The sequence below is a fragment of the Vicugna pacos genome, chromosome 3 (genome assembly GCF_048564905.1).
Source record: "Vicugna pacos chromosome 3, VicPac4, whole genome shotgun sequence".
In the NCBI taxonomy this organism is placed as follows: domain Eukaryota; kingdom Metazoa; phylum Chordata; class Mammalia; order Artiodactyla; family Camelidae; genus Vicugna; species Vicugna pacos.
Window position 1 is genome coordinate 94,865,170 of NC_132989.1, and position 16,727 is coordinate 94,881,896.

Below are 16,727 nucleotides of genomic sequence, written 5' to 3' on the forward strand. Positions count from 1 at the left end.
AGCTTTTTGGCTATTACGAATAATGCTAATATTAACATTCCTATAAAAGTTTTTGTGTCAACACATATTTAGGATGAACTTTTTTTTTATTATAAAAGTAATATGGACTTGTAGGGGAAGGTATAGCTCAGTGGTAGAGTATGTGCTTAGCATGCATAAGGTCCTGGGTTCAATCTCCAGCACCTCTCTTAAAAATAAATATATAAACCTAGTTAAAAAATTAAATCCAGTTACCACTTACCCCCCCCAAAAAAGTTACATGGACTTATGGTAACTTATATTACTTCCCTGATGGATTAATTTGAAGTATGACAGTATAAACTTCTAAAGCATAAATGAATATTTGTTTTTAATACAAATTTTAAAGGTTTCACTCCATTTAAAGTTATTGCAAAATATTGACTATATTCCCCTTGTACAGTACATCCTTGTGGCCCATCTTACACCTGGTAGTTTGTCCCTCCCACTCCCTCACCCCATATAGCCCCTCCCCACCGGTAACCATTAGTTTGTTCTCCATATCTGTAAGTCTGCTTCTTTTTTGTTATATTCACTACTTTGTTGTATTTTTTAGATCCCACATATAAGTGATATCATACAGTATTTGTCTTTCTTTGACTTATCTCACTTAGCATAGTGACCTCCAAAGTCCATCCATGTTGATGCAAATGGCAAAATTTCGTTCTTTTTTATGGCTGAGTAGTACTCCATTGCATTTATATGCCGTATCTTCTTTATCCTTTCAGATGTTGATGGACACTTAGGTTGCTTCCGTATCTTGGCAATTGTAAATAACGCTGCTAGGAACATTGGGATGCATGTATCTTTTCAAATTAGTGTTTTGGGTTTCTTTTGGATCTATACCCAGGAGTGGAATTGCAGGGTCATATGGTAGTTCTACTTAAGTTTTTTGAGAAACCTCCAACTGTTTTCTACAGTGACTACACCAATTTACATTCCCACTAACAGTGTATAAGATTCCTTTTTCTCCACATCCTCACCAGCATTTGTTATTTGTGTTCTTTTTGAGGATAGCCATTATAACAGGTGGGAAGTGATATCTCATTGTGGTTTTGATTTACGTTTCCCTGATGATTAGCAGTGTTGAGCATCTTTTCATATGCCCGTTGGCCATCTGCATTTCCTCTTGGGAAAAATGTCTGTTCCATTTTTCTCCCCATTTTTAATCTGGTTGTTTGGTGTTTTTATGTTGAGCTGTATAAGCTGTTCATATATACTAAATGTTAATCCCTTATCAGTTTTATCATTTGCAAATATTTTCTCCCATTCAGTAAAGAGTCTTTTCATTTTGTTGATGCTTTCCTTTGCTGTGCAAAAGCTTTTACATTTAATTAGGTCTCATTTGTTTGTTTTTGCTTTTATTTCCTTTAGGAGATGGATCCTAAAAAAATACTGCTGCAATTTATGTCAAGAAGTGTTCTGCCTATGTTTTTCTCTAGGAGTTTTATAGTATCTGGTCTTACATTTAGGTGTTTTTAGTCCATTTTGAGTTTATTTTTGTATATGGTGTTAGAGAACATTCTGATTTTATTCTTTTACATGTAGCTATCCAGTTTTCCCAGCACCACTAATTGAAGAGACTGTCTTTTGTATTGTCATTGTATATTTTTGCCTCCTTTGTGGTAGATTAATAGACCATAAGTGCACAGGTTTATTTCAGGGCTCTCTATCCTGTACCATTGATCTGTGTGTCTGTTTCTGTGCCAGTACCATATTGTTTTGATTACTGTAGCTTTGTAGTATAATGTGAAGTGAGGGTATGTGATTCCTCCTGTTTTATTTAAAGATTGTTTTGGCTGTTCAGAGTCTTTCTGTGTTGCCATACACATTTTAAAGTATTCTAGTTCTGTAAAAAAATGCCATTGGTATTTTGATAGGGTTTGCATTGAATCTGTAGATTTCCTTGTGTATTATCATTGAATATACATTTCCTTAAAAGTAAAAATAGTATCTAAGTAGGCATACTTTGGTGAAATATTGTTTATATTCAGTACATCCTTTAGAACATTCCAAATCAATGGAATAAACTGTATTGGCTACATGTTATTCCATTATTTTTATGCAAGCAATTAGTGATATAACTCTATTCATAATTAGGTTGTTCTGTTTCTTGATGTTATAAACATCAAGGTGGGCATCCTAATCTTATTCTTGACTTTAATAGGAAAGTGTGTAGTTTTTTCCGTAAGAGGGAGAAGTTTAATGCCTAGATATAGTTTATCATGCTAAGAAACTATCCATTTCTGTTTTATTGACTATTTCTATAAAGTGAATATTGAAGTATGTCAGATGTCTACATCTGACAGAGATGATCATATTATTTTTTTCCTTACCTTTATTAACGGAATTATATTAACAGATTGCCTAATTTCAACCAACCCTTGCAACATTAGTTTCACTGAGTATGGGAATTTTTAAATGGTTTTTTGAGATATAGCGTACATACCATAAAACTCATTTATTCAGTGTTTTCTCCCAGTTTTCACTCCCTTGTTGTCATATAGCTTTGCAGAAATGGTGGTGCCTTTGGGGAAAAGCATCAAGAGTAATAACTGCTTCCTTCCAAACTTTTCAGACCATAGGGCCCCCTTCTCTCAGTTCCTCTGCTCCAGTGTTCCTCAACCTTCTCACTGCAGACATTGTAGACTGAGTAATTCTTTGTTGTGGGGGCTATTGTGTGCATTGTAGGATGTTTGGGACCATCCTTGGCTTCTGCCTACCAGTTACGAATAGTTTTCTCCCAATTATGACCATCAAAATGTTTCCAGACTTTACTGAATGTTCCCTGGGAGTTTTACTCATCACAGTGTTTTGAGACTCAGTTCACCTTTGGACAAAGCCTAAAGATAAAGGAATAGGGGGGAAAAAAACAGTATACTCACCTCCTTATGAGCTATCATAGTTTTGGCTTCCCCTGCCTGTGTACTGTTATTGACCTTGTGGAGGCCTCAGGTAAGTGATTGCTTTTTGTATTCTGTCCAGGGTTCTCAGTTGTAGCTAATGAGAGAGGCTGTAACAGGCTTAACCCATCTTGGCAGGCACTGTCAGTCTAGTTTTTAATTTAGTATCATTATATGAATCTGGTTTTAAATGTATTTAATGTGCTTAAATCCAGTGCAGATTGTTTTTTCAGTGCAAAATTATCTTAACCTTTTCCCTCTCCAGACTGCTCTTGAGTCGTTTTCACGCTATTTGGTACCTTCTTCGCCTTCTAGCATGACAGAACATTTTAGCCTCATTTGGTACAATTCTTGCCCTAGAGTGAATTGGCTGTTTTTCTAGGAAGCCCTGGTTTCTTTTGGTAGGAAAGGATGTTAGAGACTACAGCCGGAGGTATTAATTCCTGCTGGTCATGCTATGTGTTGTTTTGTTTTTATTTTCTAATAAAAGAAAATTGTGAGTTTCTACTGTTGTTTTCAGTTCAGATTTAAGATTAAAAGGATTTTACTCAGTTTTTTTGTGGTATATTTGTATTATTTTTACTCTAAAAATCTTGTTTTCTAACAACAGTGACATAATCACTTGTGCGCTTCATTCTACAGTGTACTTGTCATAGCTTTAGTAGTCATATACTTTTGAAATTAAAATCTTAATCTAAATTTCAGTTAATGTTAGGTACCAAACAAAATTTTCCCTGAAAGTTCATCATTCTTTTAATGGAAGTATAGTTAATTTACAATATTATATTAGTTTCAAGTGTATAGCACTGTGATTCAGTATTTTTACAGATTATACTCCATTGAACATTATTACAAGAGAAAGGCTATAATTCCCTGTGCTATATACTATATCCTTGTTTCTTATCTATTTTACACATAGTAGTTTGTATCTCTTAATCCCATACCCTTAATTTTCCCCTCCCCCTTCCCTCTCCCAGTTGGTAATTACTGGTTTGTTTTCTAAGTCTGTGAGTCTGTTTCTGTTTTACATACACACTTTTTAGGTTCATCATTCTTTTCTTTGCATCCCTGAAGTTGCATTAAGATCTGAAATATCAGATTCTTCACCAAGTGAGCACCAAATGTTCTTATTTTGCTCATTTCTCTCAGTAACCAGTATTTCCTTACAGCAGGTTTTTTGCTTTTTATTTTTCTCCAGACGTTTTCTCATCTGTAAGATGGGATTCTTAGTCTTACCTTATAGAGTTGTTTCATTACGCTAAGTCATCGGTCAGGGCAAAAAGCAAGTGTTCAATAAAAAGGAACCTACTGTTAATATCTATTTACTCTCAGTGAAAATTTAAGCATCTGAGAGATTAAAATGCTCTAGGTTTAAATTGTTAATAATGCATTTGTCAGTGATTATTTCACTAATCTACAGAGGAAAAGAATATTCACAGTATATTCCAGCTCATTTATATGACTACTCAGAATAGGCAAATTTATAGAGACAGAAAAATAGATTAGCTGTTGCTTAGGGTAGGGCGGGAGGAATGGGGATTGGCTGCTAATGGAGAGTGAGTAAAGATGTTCTGTAATTAAATTGTGATAGTTGCACAACCCTGTGAGTAACTTTTAAAAATTAACTTGTACATTTTAAGTGGTTGAATTGTATGGTATATGAATTGTATCTCAGTGAAGCTGTTCAAAACACCATTATACATTCTGGAATTTCTGTTTCAGTACTACTGCCAAAGTGCAGCAGAGGCTGATAGGATTCATGCGTCCTGAGAATGGAAATACGCAGCAAATGCAACAGGAGCTGCAAAGGAAGTTTCATGGTAAATTATTGCTTCTGATCTGTTAAATGTACTTGACCCCAGTAAGAAATTTTATTAGGTGAATAGAATACAATGGACATCTCTCGATAAGATCTAGTTTGTGGTAACAAATGCTGTTATTAAAGTAATATTAGTGTGATTTGCAAAAGTCAAATAATATGATTATCATGTATTTCCATAACTTTCAGTTCATAACTGTTTTTTTTCCTTTACTCCACTGGAAAACATGATACACATTCTTTTTTAATTAATTTTTTTATCATGCTAAAATTGTATATAATGTAGAATTTACCGTTTTAACCATTTTTAACTGTACAGTTCTGTGGCATTCCATAAGTTCACTTGTTATGCTGCAGTATCATGATTGCAAACATCACCACTATCTGTCTCCAGAACTTTTTCACCTTCCTAGGCTGAAACTCTGTACCTCTGAAACATAATAACTCATCTTTTTCCCTGCCCCTGGCAACCACCTTTTTTTTTCCTGTGGGATAGAGGTAATTAGGTTTGTTTATCTATTTATAGAGAGAGTACTAGGGGGTGAACCCAGGACCTCATGCATGCTAAGAATGTGCTCTACCACTTGAGCTGTATCCTCCCCCTACAACCACCATTTTTTTTTTTCTGTCTTGGAATTTTACTAACCTATGTACCTCATATAAGTGGAACTATACAGTGTTTGTCATTTTGTGACTGGCTTATTGCACTTAGCATGTCTTCAGAATTCATCTGTGTTGTGGCATGTGTCAGAATTTCCTTCATTTTTAAGACTAAGAAATATAGAAATATTCCGTTGTGTATACATGCCACACTCTGTTTATCCTTTCATCTGTTGGTGCACTTACATTGCTTTCACCTTTGGGGTATTGCGAATAATACTGCTATGAACATGGTGTACAAATAGAAATTTGAGTCCCTGCTTTTAGTTCTTTTATTATATATCCCAAAGTATAATTGCAAGATTATGTGTAATTCTGTTTTTAATTTTTTGAGGAACCACAACTGTTTTCCATAGCAACTATACCATTTTACATTTCCACCAGTAGTACACAAAGTATTCCAATTTCTTCACATTGTCACCAGCAATTTTTCTTTCTTTCTTTTTAAAATATCCATCCTAATGTATGTGAAATGTGAATCAACTTTTAAGTTGTGTTCTTTTATCTGTTATAAAAAGTAACAACTAAGGAAAGAGCAAGGAAACTGAAAAGTTCTTATAATCATCAATTATTCCAGATATGAATTGAAATAGTAACAAAATATTGTTTAAATTTGTCTGCCTTTTTTTTTTTAAAGTTCTTTTGTGTGAGCCAGTTATTCTGGCTGATAGAACTTTGCTAATAAACACTCAGCCATTTACTTTCGTCCCAGGATACTTTTCCTTCTCTTCCTGCTGGGCTCAGTTTTCTGTCTACTATTCTGTAAATTATTTTTTCAATACTTCTTTTCTGGTAAGTTTGACAAAATACAAACATTGATAAGGATTCATACAAAAGGGAGCACTCAGATTGCTGACAGTATACACTTTGGAGAACAACTTGATCATATCTGTTAAAGGTGAAAATGCATATATATTCAAAGCCAGCGGGTTGACTTCTAGGTATATATTCAAAAGCAGTCTTTATCAGACTTTTTTCACACAGTAAGAAATAATTTTTACATTATGACCCAGATGTTTAAAAGCATACACACACAACTGAAACAAAATATTTAAGAAATAACTGTATGTATTTTATTCTTTAATTTTTTTGTCTCTTTTATTCTATTTCCTTTTTGAGGGGATAAAAAAGCTGTCATGACTGACAGTTGATTTTGTGGTTTGCAGATGCATCTTAATTTGAAAAACCGTCCTAGCAAAACCTGACTGTGTTTTCCAGGAGACCCTTTTTTAAGAATATTTATTGCATTATTGTTTTAGTAGCAAAACATTGGTAACAACGGAAAGGTCCTTCGAGTGGAAGATGGACCTAATTGTTGTATACTTACATGATGGAACACTCAGCAAGTAAGATAAATGTACTAGATTTATATTTATGAATATGGATAGCCTGTGAAAATATAACTGGGCAGTGAAAGCAGTGGTATAAATCATCTAAAAACAGCAATATTTTTATTGTTTATGTATGCATACACACAGAAGCACTTATATATAATGAGAGGATAAAACCATGAACTCAAGAACTCATGATCATGGTTGCCTATGATGGGAGGAAGGAGAACAATGAGGATTTCAGCCTTAACTATAGTTGTCTTTAATGTTTGAGGTAACGTGTTGTTTTACTTGAAATAAAGCAACAACCTGTCGTTTTACAAAACTTCATCAGTTGTGTTTTATAATTAGAGGCTCAGCTGAGTGAAAAGGTTTCACTTCAGGCAATCCAGCAATTGGTTCGAAAATCATACCAGGCTCTGGCTCTATGGAAACTTCTTTGTGAACACCAATTCACTGTCATTGTAGGAGAACTTCAGAAGGTAGGATATTTTTTCTCCCTTAAAATCATACTATTAATATTATGCTTAGTTTGTTTTCTTTTGAATGAGTTTTAATCTTGACCTTAGGTTCAGGAAGGGATTATTTCGGAAAGCATATAAGTGCCATCAAGTTAATATGTTACAAGAAAATTGCACTAAAGCATGATGGTTTGGGGGATTCATTGTCAGAACCACAAGTTTTTACAGTATATAAGAACTTTGTAATGGTATGTGAATGAAATCTTACTGTACCAAAAATATTTTTTGAAACAGTGGATTGTAACCTTTGTTTGGGCTACAGATCCCTTTGGGACTCTGATCAAAACTCCCCACCCTCAAAGAATGCATGCAGACACATATACAAAATTTTTGCATGTAATTTCAAGGAGTTCAGTGGCCTAAATTGAACATTCCTACTTTAAAGAAAGACGTTTACTACTGTGGGAAATGAATGGTTCATGTTTCACTTGCTGTCCTCGTTTGAATCCTTTTTAAGGATAAAGGTAATTCACATTTATCTAAATGTTAGGTCATTTGAGGAGAAATGTATTCCTACCTATTAATTGTGAACATTTCTAAACATAACAAAAATAGAGCAACTACTACAACTAATCCCCTTATACACAATTTATTTATATTTATCATTTTCACAATTTTATCAACTTTGCTTCATCTATCCCCTTATTTTTCTTTACTGAATTATTTTGAAGTAGATCCCAGACACCATGTCCTTTCATTCTTATATACTTTAATATATATTCCTTAAAAATGATGGCTGTTTTCTTGACTAACAATGTCATTCTCACACTTAGCAGTATTACCACTAATTCTTTGGTAGCATCTAAAATGAAATTTCTGTCTTAAAAATATCTTTTTACAGATTGGTTCATTCTAATCAGAATCTAAAAAGTTGGTTCACTCATTGACTTTGGTTGTTATTTCTCTTAAATCTCTCAGTCTAGAGCAATTATCCCTTTTTCGTTGTTGTTGTTCTGTTGCCTTGTAGACATCAGGGCATCAGTCTTGTAGATTGTCCAATATTCTGAGGTTGTCTTTACCTTCCTTGTAGTGAACTCGTTCCTCTATTTCTCCATTTTCTATGAAATGAAAGTCAAGTCTACAAAGGCTTGCTTAACTTCAGGTCCATTTATTTGAGGAAGAATAGAATACTTCATAGGTAGTGGTTTGTGTGTCAGACTGTATTTATTAGGAGACACAAAAGGTTTGATTGTCCCACTTTTAGTGATACTAAGATACTGGATTCAAGTATTCAGTCCAGTCCTCCCATTACAAAATTCTCTATCAGGCTTAAATGAAGCTTACATGACATCCATTGATAATCATTACCTGAAGCAGTTATTTCACTTAGGATTATAAGATGATCATTTTGTTAATCTGTGATTTCTTCCATACTTATTAACTACAATTCTATTAAAAAATAACTTTCCTTTATCCTCTAGTGCTATTTGGTTATACCCTGAAATGTTTAATTCTTGACTTTTAAGTACCAATTTTCAAAATTGAAATGCAATACCTGTTCTTTCCAGTAGTGTCCATTGAGTTGTTTTGTTTCTTTTAAGCACATACTTTTCTTCTAAAAAATCAAATGAATATGTTTAATTATGAAAGCTGTTTTCCTTTCCATGCCACGTAGAATAATGATTTTTAGTTTTATTGGGTTGTAAGCATAATGTAGGTCAATTTTTAGCCTAAGTATCTTTTTTGTGATCCATCTTCACAAATGCTCAAATCCATCTTCCTTCCCTATATGCTTAAAGGATACAAATATTAGTCCAAAAAATTTGAACACAGATTGTGTGTTTTCCAAAATTTAGAAAAAAGAAATAGCAGTCAAATCATTAAACAGAATGTTACTGTAGTATAAATCACCTCAGTACTTTCGAACTCCATTTTAGCAAGCCAATTTATGAGATCAAATGCCAGTGTTACAAGGCCTTGAGTAATAGAATTGTAACATTATTTTGGGAAAGCAATTGTAAGCCCAAGATTTTTTTTAATGTAGCTAATTGATTATTCTTTCCTGGCTGTAACTAAAATCAGGAGACCTGGCTCAGATTTTGGCTCTATATGGGCTTTGCTTTCTTGGTTTGCAAAGTGAGAGTTGGAACATACCATAGGTTCTTTTTCCAACTCTGATTCTATGAAAGTTTCCAAAAGTTTATTATTTCTTATAGTTTACTGTATTTTATCTTTTGAATTATAAAGTCTATTAATGTTTTGTTTATTTTATATTACTAAAGAAATTCCATTCTGTGTGGAAATAGGATATTCCTATATCTTTGATTGATAAAAGGATTTTCTCTTATACTCCTAGGAATTTCAGGAGCAGTTGAAAATCACAACCTTTAAGGATCTGGTAATCAGGGACAAGGAACTGACCGGGGCATTAATTGCTTCTCTAATCAACTGCTACATCAGAGATAATGCTGCTGTTGATGGCATTAGTTTACACTTACAGGACATCTGCCCACTTCTGTATAGCACTGATGATGCAGTTTGTTCTAAGGTATGATGCTTTGTTACCTATTTCAGTGTTTCTTACAAGGAGGTTTCATGGAATGAGGAAAGGCACACTAGAATTGTAATCAGGAACTGTTGTCTTTTTATTTATTTATTTATTTTTTGACATGTGACCTTGGATAGGTCTCTTAACCTCTCCTGGCCTCATAATCCTCATCTGTGTAAGAAAGGGGTTAGATTGCATTATTTCTTAAAATCCACATATAAGTTTTTCTATAATGTATCTTTGATAGTATTTCTAGATCATATTTTAAAAATGGTTAAATGCATTTAGAAGTTAAGAAAAATATCACTAACTTTAAGTCTATGATGAATTAGAGTTAATTGGGCGATTTTTATTGATCCTTTCCTACAGGTGAAAATAATTTAAAAAATCTGTTGCACGGACTGCCTGATGACCAATACTGTATTGACTAGGCAAGAGATTTACCAGTCAAAAGCTGTCTTGCTTAACATATTTGTGAGAGGAGTTAAGAATAGCTAGGATTTTTTGGTCAAAAACTTTTCTGCCTAAAATTAAGAAGAAGTAAGTTTGTAGAGTTGTTTTTTGTTTTTGATGATAAAAAACCAGATGCAAATTTAGACGTAGATTAAAACTTGTATTGATGGCATCATCTAGGTGCTTTATTTTATATCTTTTTAAGTTCTTGTCATCTCCGCTTCTAGGCAAATGAGCTTCTCCAGCGTTCCCGACAAGTTCAAAATAAGATTGAAAAGGAAAGAATGTTAAGGGAATCATTAAAGGAATATCAGAAAATCAGCAATCAAGTGGACCTTTCCAGTGTTTGTGCTCAGTATAGACAAGGTGAGAAACAGAATGGTCTTCCTGTCTTCTTCTTAACTCAGAGGCAGATCTTCCATCAGCTTTCAGTGGCCCAACTGATATGATACAGGATATTCATTTTTTGTGTTTTAGTATTTGATGACTGCACCAGCTTCTGCAGATGCTATAATACTCAAAAAGAGTTTTATTGGGTGGTAAGCATAATAATACAAAAAATATCTTGAAATGTGTAACTTTTTAGCATCGCAGTTTCAGTCCTAGTCCAGTTAAACTATCTGTAATAGATTGCTTTCTGGGTTACATTTATTTTTTGGGTGTTTTAGATTCTTTTAACTCATTTTTAAAATATTACCTGTCTGCTCACTTTAAAATTATTTAAATCAAATCAAACTTGATGTAGTAACTGTTAGTACAAATATTGTTTTGAATCCTAAGATTTTTTTTTTCTGTCAAGGAACTGCAGTCCTCCTTTTTGTTATTTCAAATACGAAATTTTTTTTCCAATGAAGAAAATATATTTAATAGCTGCCTTTTAGGCATGTTGGAACCTTGTTCTTTGGTAGACTTACCAGAAATACTTTATATGATACTGTCCATAGGTGACTAATAGACAGTAGAAACACAATAACCTTGATCAGAACTTTTATAAGCCAGCTAAGGAAAAATGTATCCACTTAATAATAAGCCTTAACTCTTTGCCCTTTGTCTTTCCCATTAGTGCGTTTTTATGAGGGTGTGGTGGAGCTGTCTCTTACTGCTGCAGAGAAAAAAGATCCTCAGGGTCTTGGACTTCATTTCTATAAACATGGAGAACCAGAAGAAGACATCGTGGGACTTCAGGCTTTCCAAGAAAGGTGAGTTTTATCACATTAGCAGATTGTCAGCTTCATGGATACAGACTTTTCTTTGTGTAGAGTTTGATAGTATTATGAAAATAGTACTTCAAGTACAACCCTCATAAAATTGAATTACGCTTTCACCTAAAAATGTCTTGTTTTATCAAAGGTCTGAGTCGGGATTATAATTCTTAGCCTATGGATAAAAGTGTATTATAGCCTGGTGGAAATCCTTAAGGACTTATAAGTGTTTTTGAACTTGCCTCTGTGGTTTTTTTGAGACTTTATTAATGTCAATTTAAAATGAGATAACTTTTTTAGAAAGAAAACTGTTGTCACGCCTACCCCGCCCCAAATGTCTGGTTCTAGATGAAGATTAGTTTTTAAAAGGATGATTTTTAAATGTTCACAAATTATTAGAGACTGCTAAAATATGTGTGTCCAAACTGACTATACTTCAACAAAAAAAAAATAAGTTTTTTAAAAATGTATGTCCAGAAAGGAGATATATAACCTCAGACATGTTTTTTGTTAAGACATTCCTTTTTTTTTCACTTCATCCTTTTAATCAAATGCTTCTCAAACCAGTTGAAAAGTATATGATTTGTATTATATTTAATATCAAATTGTGTGTGTGTGTATTTTCTCCAAAATTATCTTTAAATTCTTGTGTGTATTTAAATTAGATAAAAGAAATCAGTTGCTAACTAAATGATATAATTGCTGCTTTTTCATTCTTTTTCAGGTTAAACAGTTACAAGTGTATTACTGATACACTTCAAGAACTGGTAAATCAAAGTAAGGCTGCTCCTCAGTCTCCCAGTGTACCCAAAAAACCTGGGCCTCCCGTTTTGTCATCTGATCCCAATATGCTGAGTAATGAAGAAGCAGGACATCATGTAAGAGACGCAGCACATTTTCATTCTGAAAATACATTTTGTTTAGAAGCTCTGTGTGGTGGTGGTGGTGGCATAATCATCTTGGAAGCAGAGTAGCTCTTAGAACTTACCATTTAAGGATGCTTGATTTCTTACCAGGATTGTGTAAGGCTCAGGGTCCCAGTGTCAAGCAACAGAACCTGAACTGTGCTAATGTCTACTATTTTCTTTATTTTAGTTTGAACAAATGCTTAAATTGTCTCAGAGATCCAAAGATGAACTCTTTAGTATTGCCCTTTATAATTGGCTAATACAAGCTGACCTTGCAGATAAACTACTACAGGTAAAATTATTTTTTATACCAATATTGTTAATTTACATTTTTAAGAAACGTAACTAAATGGGTTAAGCACTTGTATAGTTACAGGAAATTCAGTTTCTCACCCTATACCACCCATTAAGTGTTAGTGTAAAGCCAACAATTGTAATACTTTTTTCTAGTGGGCAGAGTAAGCTATTGCTCTAATTTTCATGTAATTTAGAAGCTGATCAGGATTTTTATATTTTATATTTTATGTTATGTTTATATTGTGGGATGGAAATCACTGGATTATGAGTTAGGAGACTTGAACTTTGTCTTACTTAGCTCTGCCATTAAGTCACTTCACAAATGTCCTTTCACTGTCTCAGTATTCCTTAGTCTGTAAAATGGCACTTGATTACAAGGATATTTTTGAGCTCAGAGTCTAGGAATCAATAGCTGTGTTCTCAAAGTTTATTAAACAATTTCTAATTGGATTATACTGTTAGTTTTATCAGCCCAATGCAACTATCATAGCAATTCTCTGATTAACTGTGACAAACCAAAAAATCACCTATAATGAGAAAAATTGCCCTCCCTTTTATGTTACTGGATTATAATAACTGCTTAGATACTCATAAAATGAAGCACACCTATAAGATGATACATTCGCTATGTAAAGATCAAATGGGTAGTCAGAAAATGTTTCTGAGTAGCTGTACAATTTCCAGATTGCTTCTCCATTTCTGGAGCCACATCTAGTCCGGATGGCCAAAGTTGACCAAAACAAAGTTCGTTATATGGATTTACTCTGGAGGTATTATGAGAAGAACAGAAGCTTTAGTAACGCTGCTCGTGTCCTGTCCAAACTGGCTGACATGCACAGGTATGGCGAAAGAGTCTCACTGTGGAGAATTATGGGTACCCGGGCTCTGTCTAGTTCTGTCCGGACTTCAGGTATTAAATAAACCTTATTCAGGTTATACATATGTAGAATTTTTGTGCTTTTACTTTGATTTACCTAAAGCTTATAGTTTTTTTTCTTTTTTTGTTCTTAATAGTGTGTAGTAGGTACTAAATACCTCCTACTAAAGACTCTCTATTCAAACTATCTTCTAAATCCTTTTCTTTAAAGTATGTTTTTAGATTTTTCGGCCTAACAGCAATTAATTACTATTCTTAATTAAAAGGAAAAAAATATTTCTCAAAGGCTTTATAATTTTAAATGTTTTATAAATTCCAGACCAATTTCTTCTACTCTCACATTGGTGTAAATTACTGAAAAGCTCTTAGAGTATCTGTATTGAGGATTATTAAGAATCCTGTTAAAGAAGTTTGTAATTGAAATTTCTAATTAGATCTCCATATTAAAAGACAGTAAAATTTTGGACCGATCATTAATGTGATCCTCTTGATTTGGAGTTTTCTTTGCCGAAATAATTTGGTGCTATTTCTAAAATCTGGAGATTGATTAAGTTAAGAAGAGTAAGTTATTGAGGCAAAGTTGTCACTAAACCTAGTTAGTAAGAATGGTTACTTAAAGAGTTTAGATATGGTTAATGGCAAGTGTGAGAAAGTGTGTTTCTGTGTCTGTGTGTACACATGTGCACACCCGTGCAGTTATAATTATTGTATGTGTGGATCCAAAGCAGTTTTGGTCTTGCCCTCCTTGATCACAACAGTTACTTGATTTTTATAAGTATCTCTCACATACAGAAGATGACATGTATAGAAGTGACTTTAGTTTCTTTGTCTTTGGTTTAAGAAAAGGAATTTAAGCCTAAAACATAGTTTCTGGTAAAGGCCTTGGTCAATTCATAGTTTGCACAGTTAAGAATTGACAGCATTACTAAATATTTTAACTCTATATCTTGAGGTTATGTAATTCATTCCTTTATCCAGTGTTTGAGTGCCTATTTTTTTTTACTGTACTCAGAGAGAGGTACATATGGACTGTGCTCTTACCCAGGCCTTCAGTATCTCATTTCTGGATTACTTTTGTCATTTTTCTTAGATAGTTATTTCTAGACACCATTACTTTACAAATCTTTGTAAGCCATTTTTATCATGCTACTTATTGTTCACAATGTAAGAGTGGCTCTTAATTACCCTTCCATTAATATTTATTGACCCTTTTCCTTGTTATGACAATTACTATATTCCTGTTTTAAAATATTCAGAAATTCTCTAACTTTTAAAAACAGCTCATTGTCCATATCTGCTTCACACACATATGTAACCTAATTTCTTTTTCTTGTGAGAGACCCTGTACATCCACTCCTCAGCTCTCAGCTTACTGTCTCTTTCCACAATAAAAGGATTTTCCAGCTATTATGTTACTCTCTTTCTCACTACACTCTTTGCATGTATAAGCTGCAGCAAGTAAGTTGGAGGCCATAGAATGTTCTACTTTAAATAATTTGGAAATGTTACCCACTTTTAAAATGTTTCATTCAAGTGGGATTTTTAGAGATGGGGGGAAAAAAGAAAGCCTTTTAGAAACAAAGCTCATGGCAGGGGAGATGATATAACTCAGTAGTAGGGTGTGTGCCTAGCATGCACGAGGTATGTGATCTTAAGAGATAGTGCTAATTACCAGTCATCTACACCTATATTTTGCAAGATAGGAGAAAGGAGTTAATTTTTTTTTTCCTTTTGGTTTCTTTTTGGAAGGGGGTAATATAGGAGCCATGGCTATACAGAAGGACAGTTTTTTAAGTAAGACCTTCTCTAAAAGGAAGAGAAAGCCACTTTTTTCCTGATTCGGATTGGAATGGAGTATCAGAAGTTACATTTAATACTGGTTGATCTGAGAGGTTGCCAACAACTAACTGAGTTACTTATGTTTGTTTTTAATGCCAAGTTGCTTTATAATGTCAGAGAGCCAGGTCTGATAGAGTTAGGGGATCGGGGAAGACTGAAAATGGTAACCATGGAGGTGGAAACATGCTTAGGGCTTTCTGACACCTGTCAGTGTGTCAGGCAGCAAGTAAATTTTGAGCACCAGTGATATTCAAGGAATTCAGGAAGGAAGTAGTGATAGACACTGTTCCTGTTCCTAAGGAGCTCCCATTCTAGTGAGTAAAGATCATAGACAAAAAGTTCAGATCCCATAAATACAATAAAAATAGGAGACGGTACCTGGGGAAATAGGGAGCTCCTTTTGTTAAGAGTGGTCAGAGAAGGCCTCAGATAAATCGTCATCACAATTGATTCTCAAATGACAAGAACAGGCAGCTATTAAAGAAATGGAAGAAGTGGACCAAGCACAGGAACGGTGGTCTTTGCAGAGGCTCTGCATCAGATTCAAGTTTATCATGTTTAGGGTACAAAAAAGAAAGCCAGTGGGGTTGGGGATGGTGAACAAGGGAGGAAGGAGATGAGGTTAGAGAAGTAGGTGAAGGTGATTGGCAAGTCTGAAGAAAGCATGTGACGTAATCTGATTTTTGCTTTTAAGATGTCACTGTCATTGCTGAGTGGAAAATGAAATGTAGTATTGGCCACAGTAAGGTAGAGAAGTGAAGAATATGAGGGCTGATAAAGTCTTTAATTTAATTTTAGAAGAATCCAAGTTTTAATATACTGAACTAAAGTTTTGAAATAGGAAGTTACTGTTTTGGATGTAAACATAAGTATGTGTTGACTTAGATTATGGATCTTTTATTAGAAGTCCTCTAATAATTTTTTTCAAGTTTCAGATGGCCTTTTACGTTAATTTGGTGTAAAATAGTGCATCATAACTGATACATATGTATATGTATATATATTGGATCCTTAAGAATTCACGTAAATAAAAATAGGAGTTTTCCCCCCAGCACAGAAATTTCACTTCAGCAGCGACTAGAGTACATCGCTCGAGCCATTCTTAGTGCCAAAAGTTCCACGGCCATTTCGTCAATAGCTGCAGATGGTGAATTCCTTCACGAATTAGAAGAAAAAATGGAAGTAAGTGCTGCAGATACTTGAGCCTTGTCCACGGGGATTAATAGCCACTTGTTAGTCCACTTTCCCTTCTTCCCCTAGCAAATAATAGATCATCCTAATTTCTCCTGCCTTTTTCTTTCTTTTCATATTTATATATAAATCTTTTTAAAAGATTTTAAGGATACAGCATATAGTTAGGTCATAGGACATTGCTATAATTTGAAAGTTTTCTCTGTGGCATTTCTAAAGG

General features: G+C 33.9%; 1 protein-coding gene across 6 annotated transcripts in view; it reads left to right on the top strand.

Annotated features, from left to right (window-relative positions):
- NUP155 (nucleoporin 155) overlaps positions 1 to 16,727 on the top strand; it is a 52,289-nt gene that overhangs the window by 29,076 nt on the left and 6,486 nt on the right. For 3 of the 6 annotated variants that reach the window (XR_012071514.1, XM_072958762.1, XM_072958764.1), the window contains exons 21-29: positions 4,644 to 4,741; positions 7,083 to 7,213; positions 9,549 to 9,740; positions 10,421 to 10,559; positions 11,257 to 11,392; positions 12,120 to 12,273; positions 12,491 to 12,595; positions 13,285 to 13,439; positions 16,354 to 16,498. Coding sequence is in view for 5 of the 6 variants with exons in the window: in XM_072958762.1 (XP_072814863.1) it covers positions 4,644 to 4,741; positions 7,083 to 7,213; positions 9,549 to 9,740; positions 10,421 to 10,559; positions 11,257 to 11,392; positions 12,120 to 12,273; positions 12,491 to 12,595; positions 13,285 to 13,439; positions 16,354 to 16,498 (1,255 nt within the window). In the remaining variant the exon portion in view is untranslated. Of the gene's footprint in view, positions 1 to 4,643; positions 4,742 to 7,082; positions 7,214 to 9,548; positions 9,741 to 10,420; positions 10,560 to 11,256; positions 11,393 to 12,119; positions 12,274 to 12,490; positions 12,596 to 13,284; positions 13,440 to 16,353; positions 16,499 to 16,727 lie in introns of those variants that run through there. The other 3 variants (XM_072958763.1, XM_006207667.3, XM_072958765.1) reach the window with 2 other exon arrangements.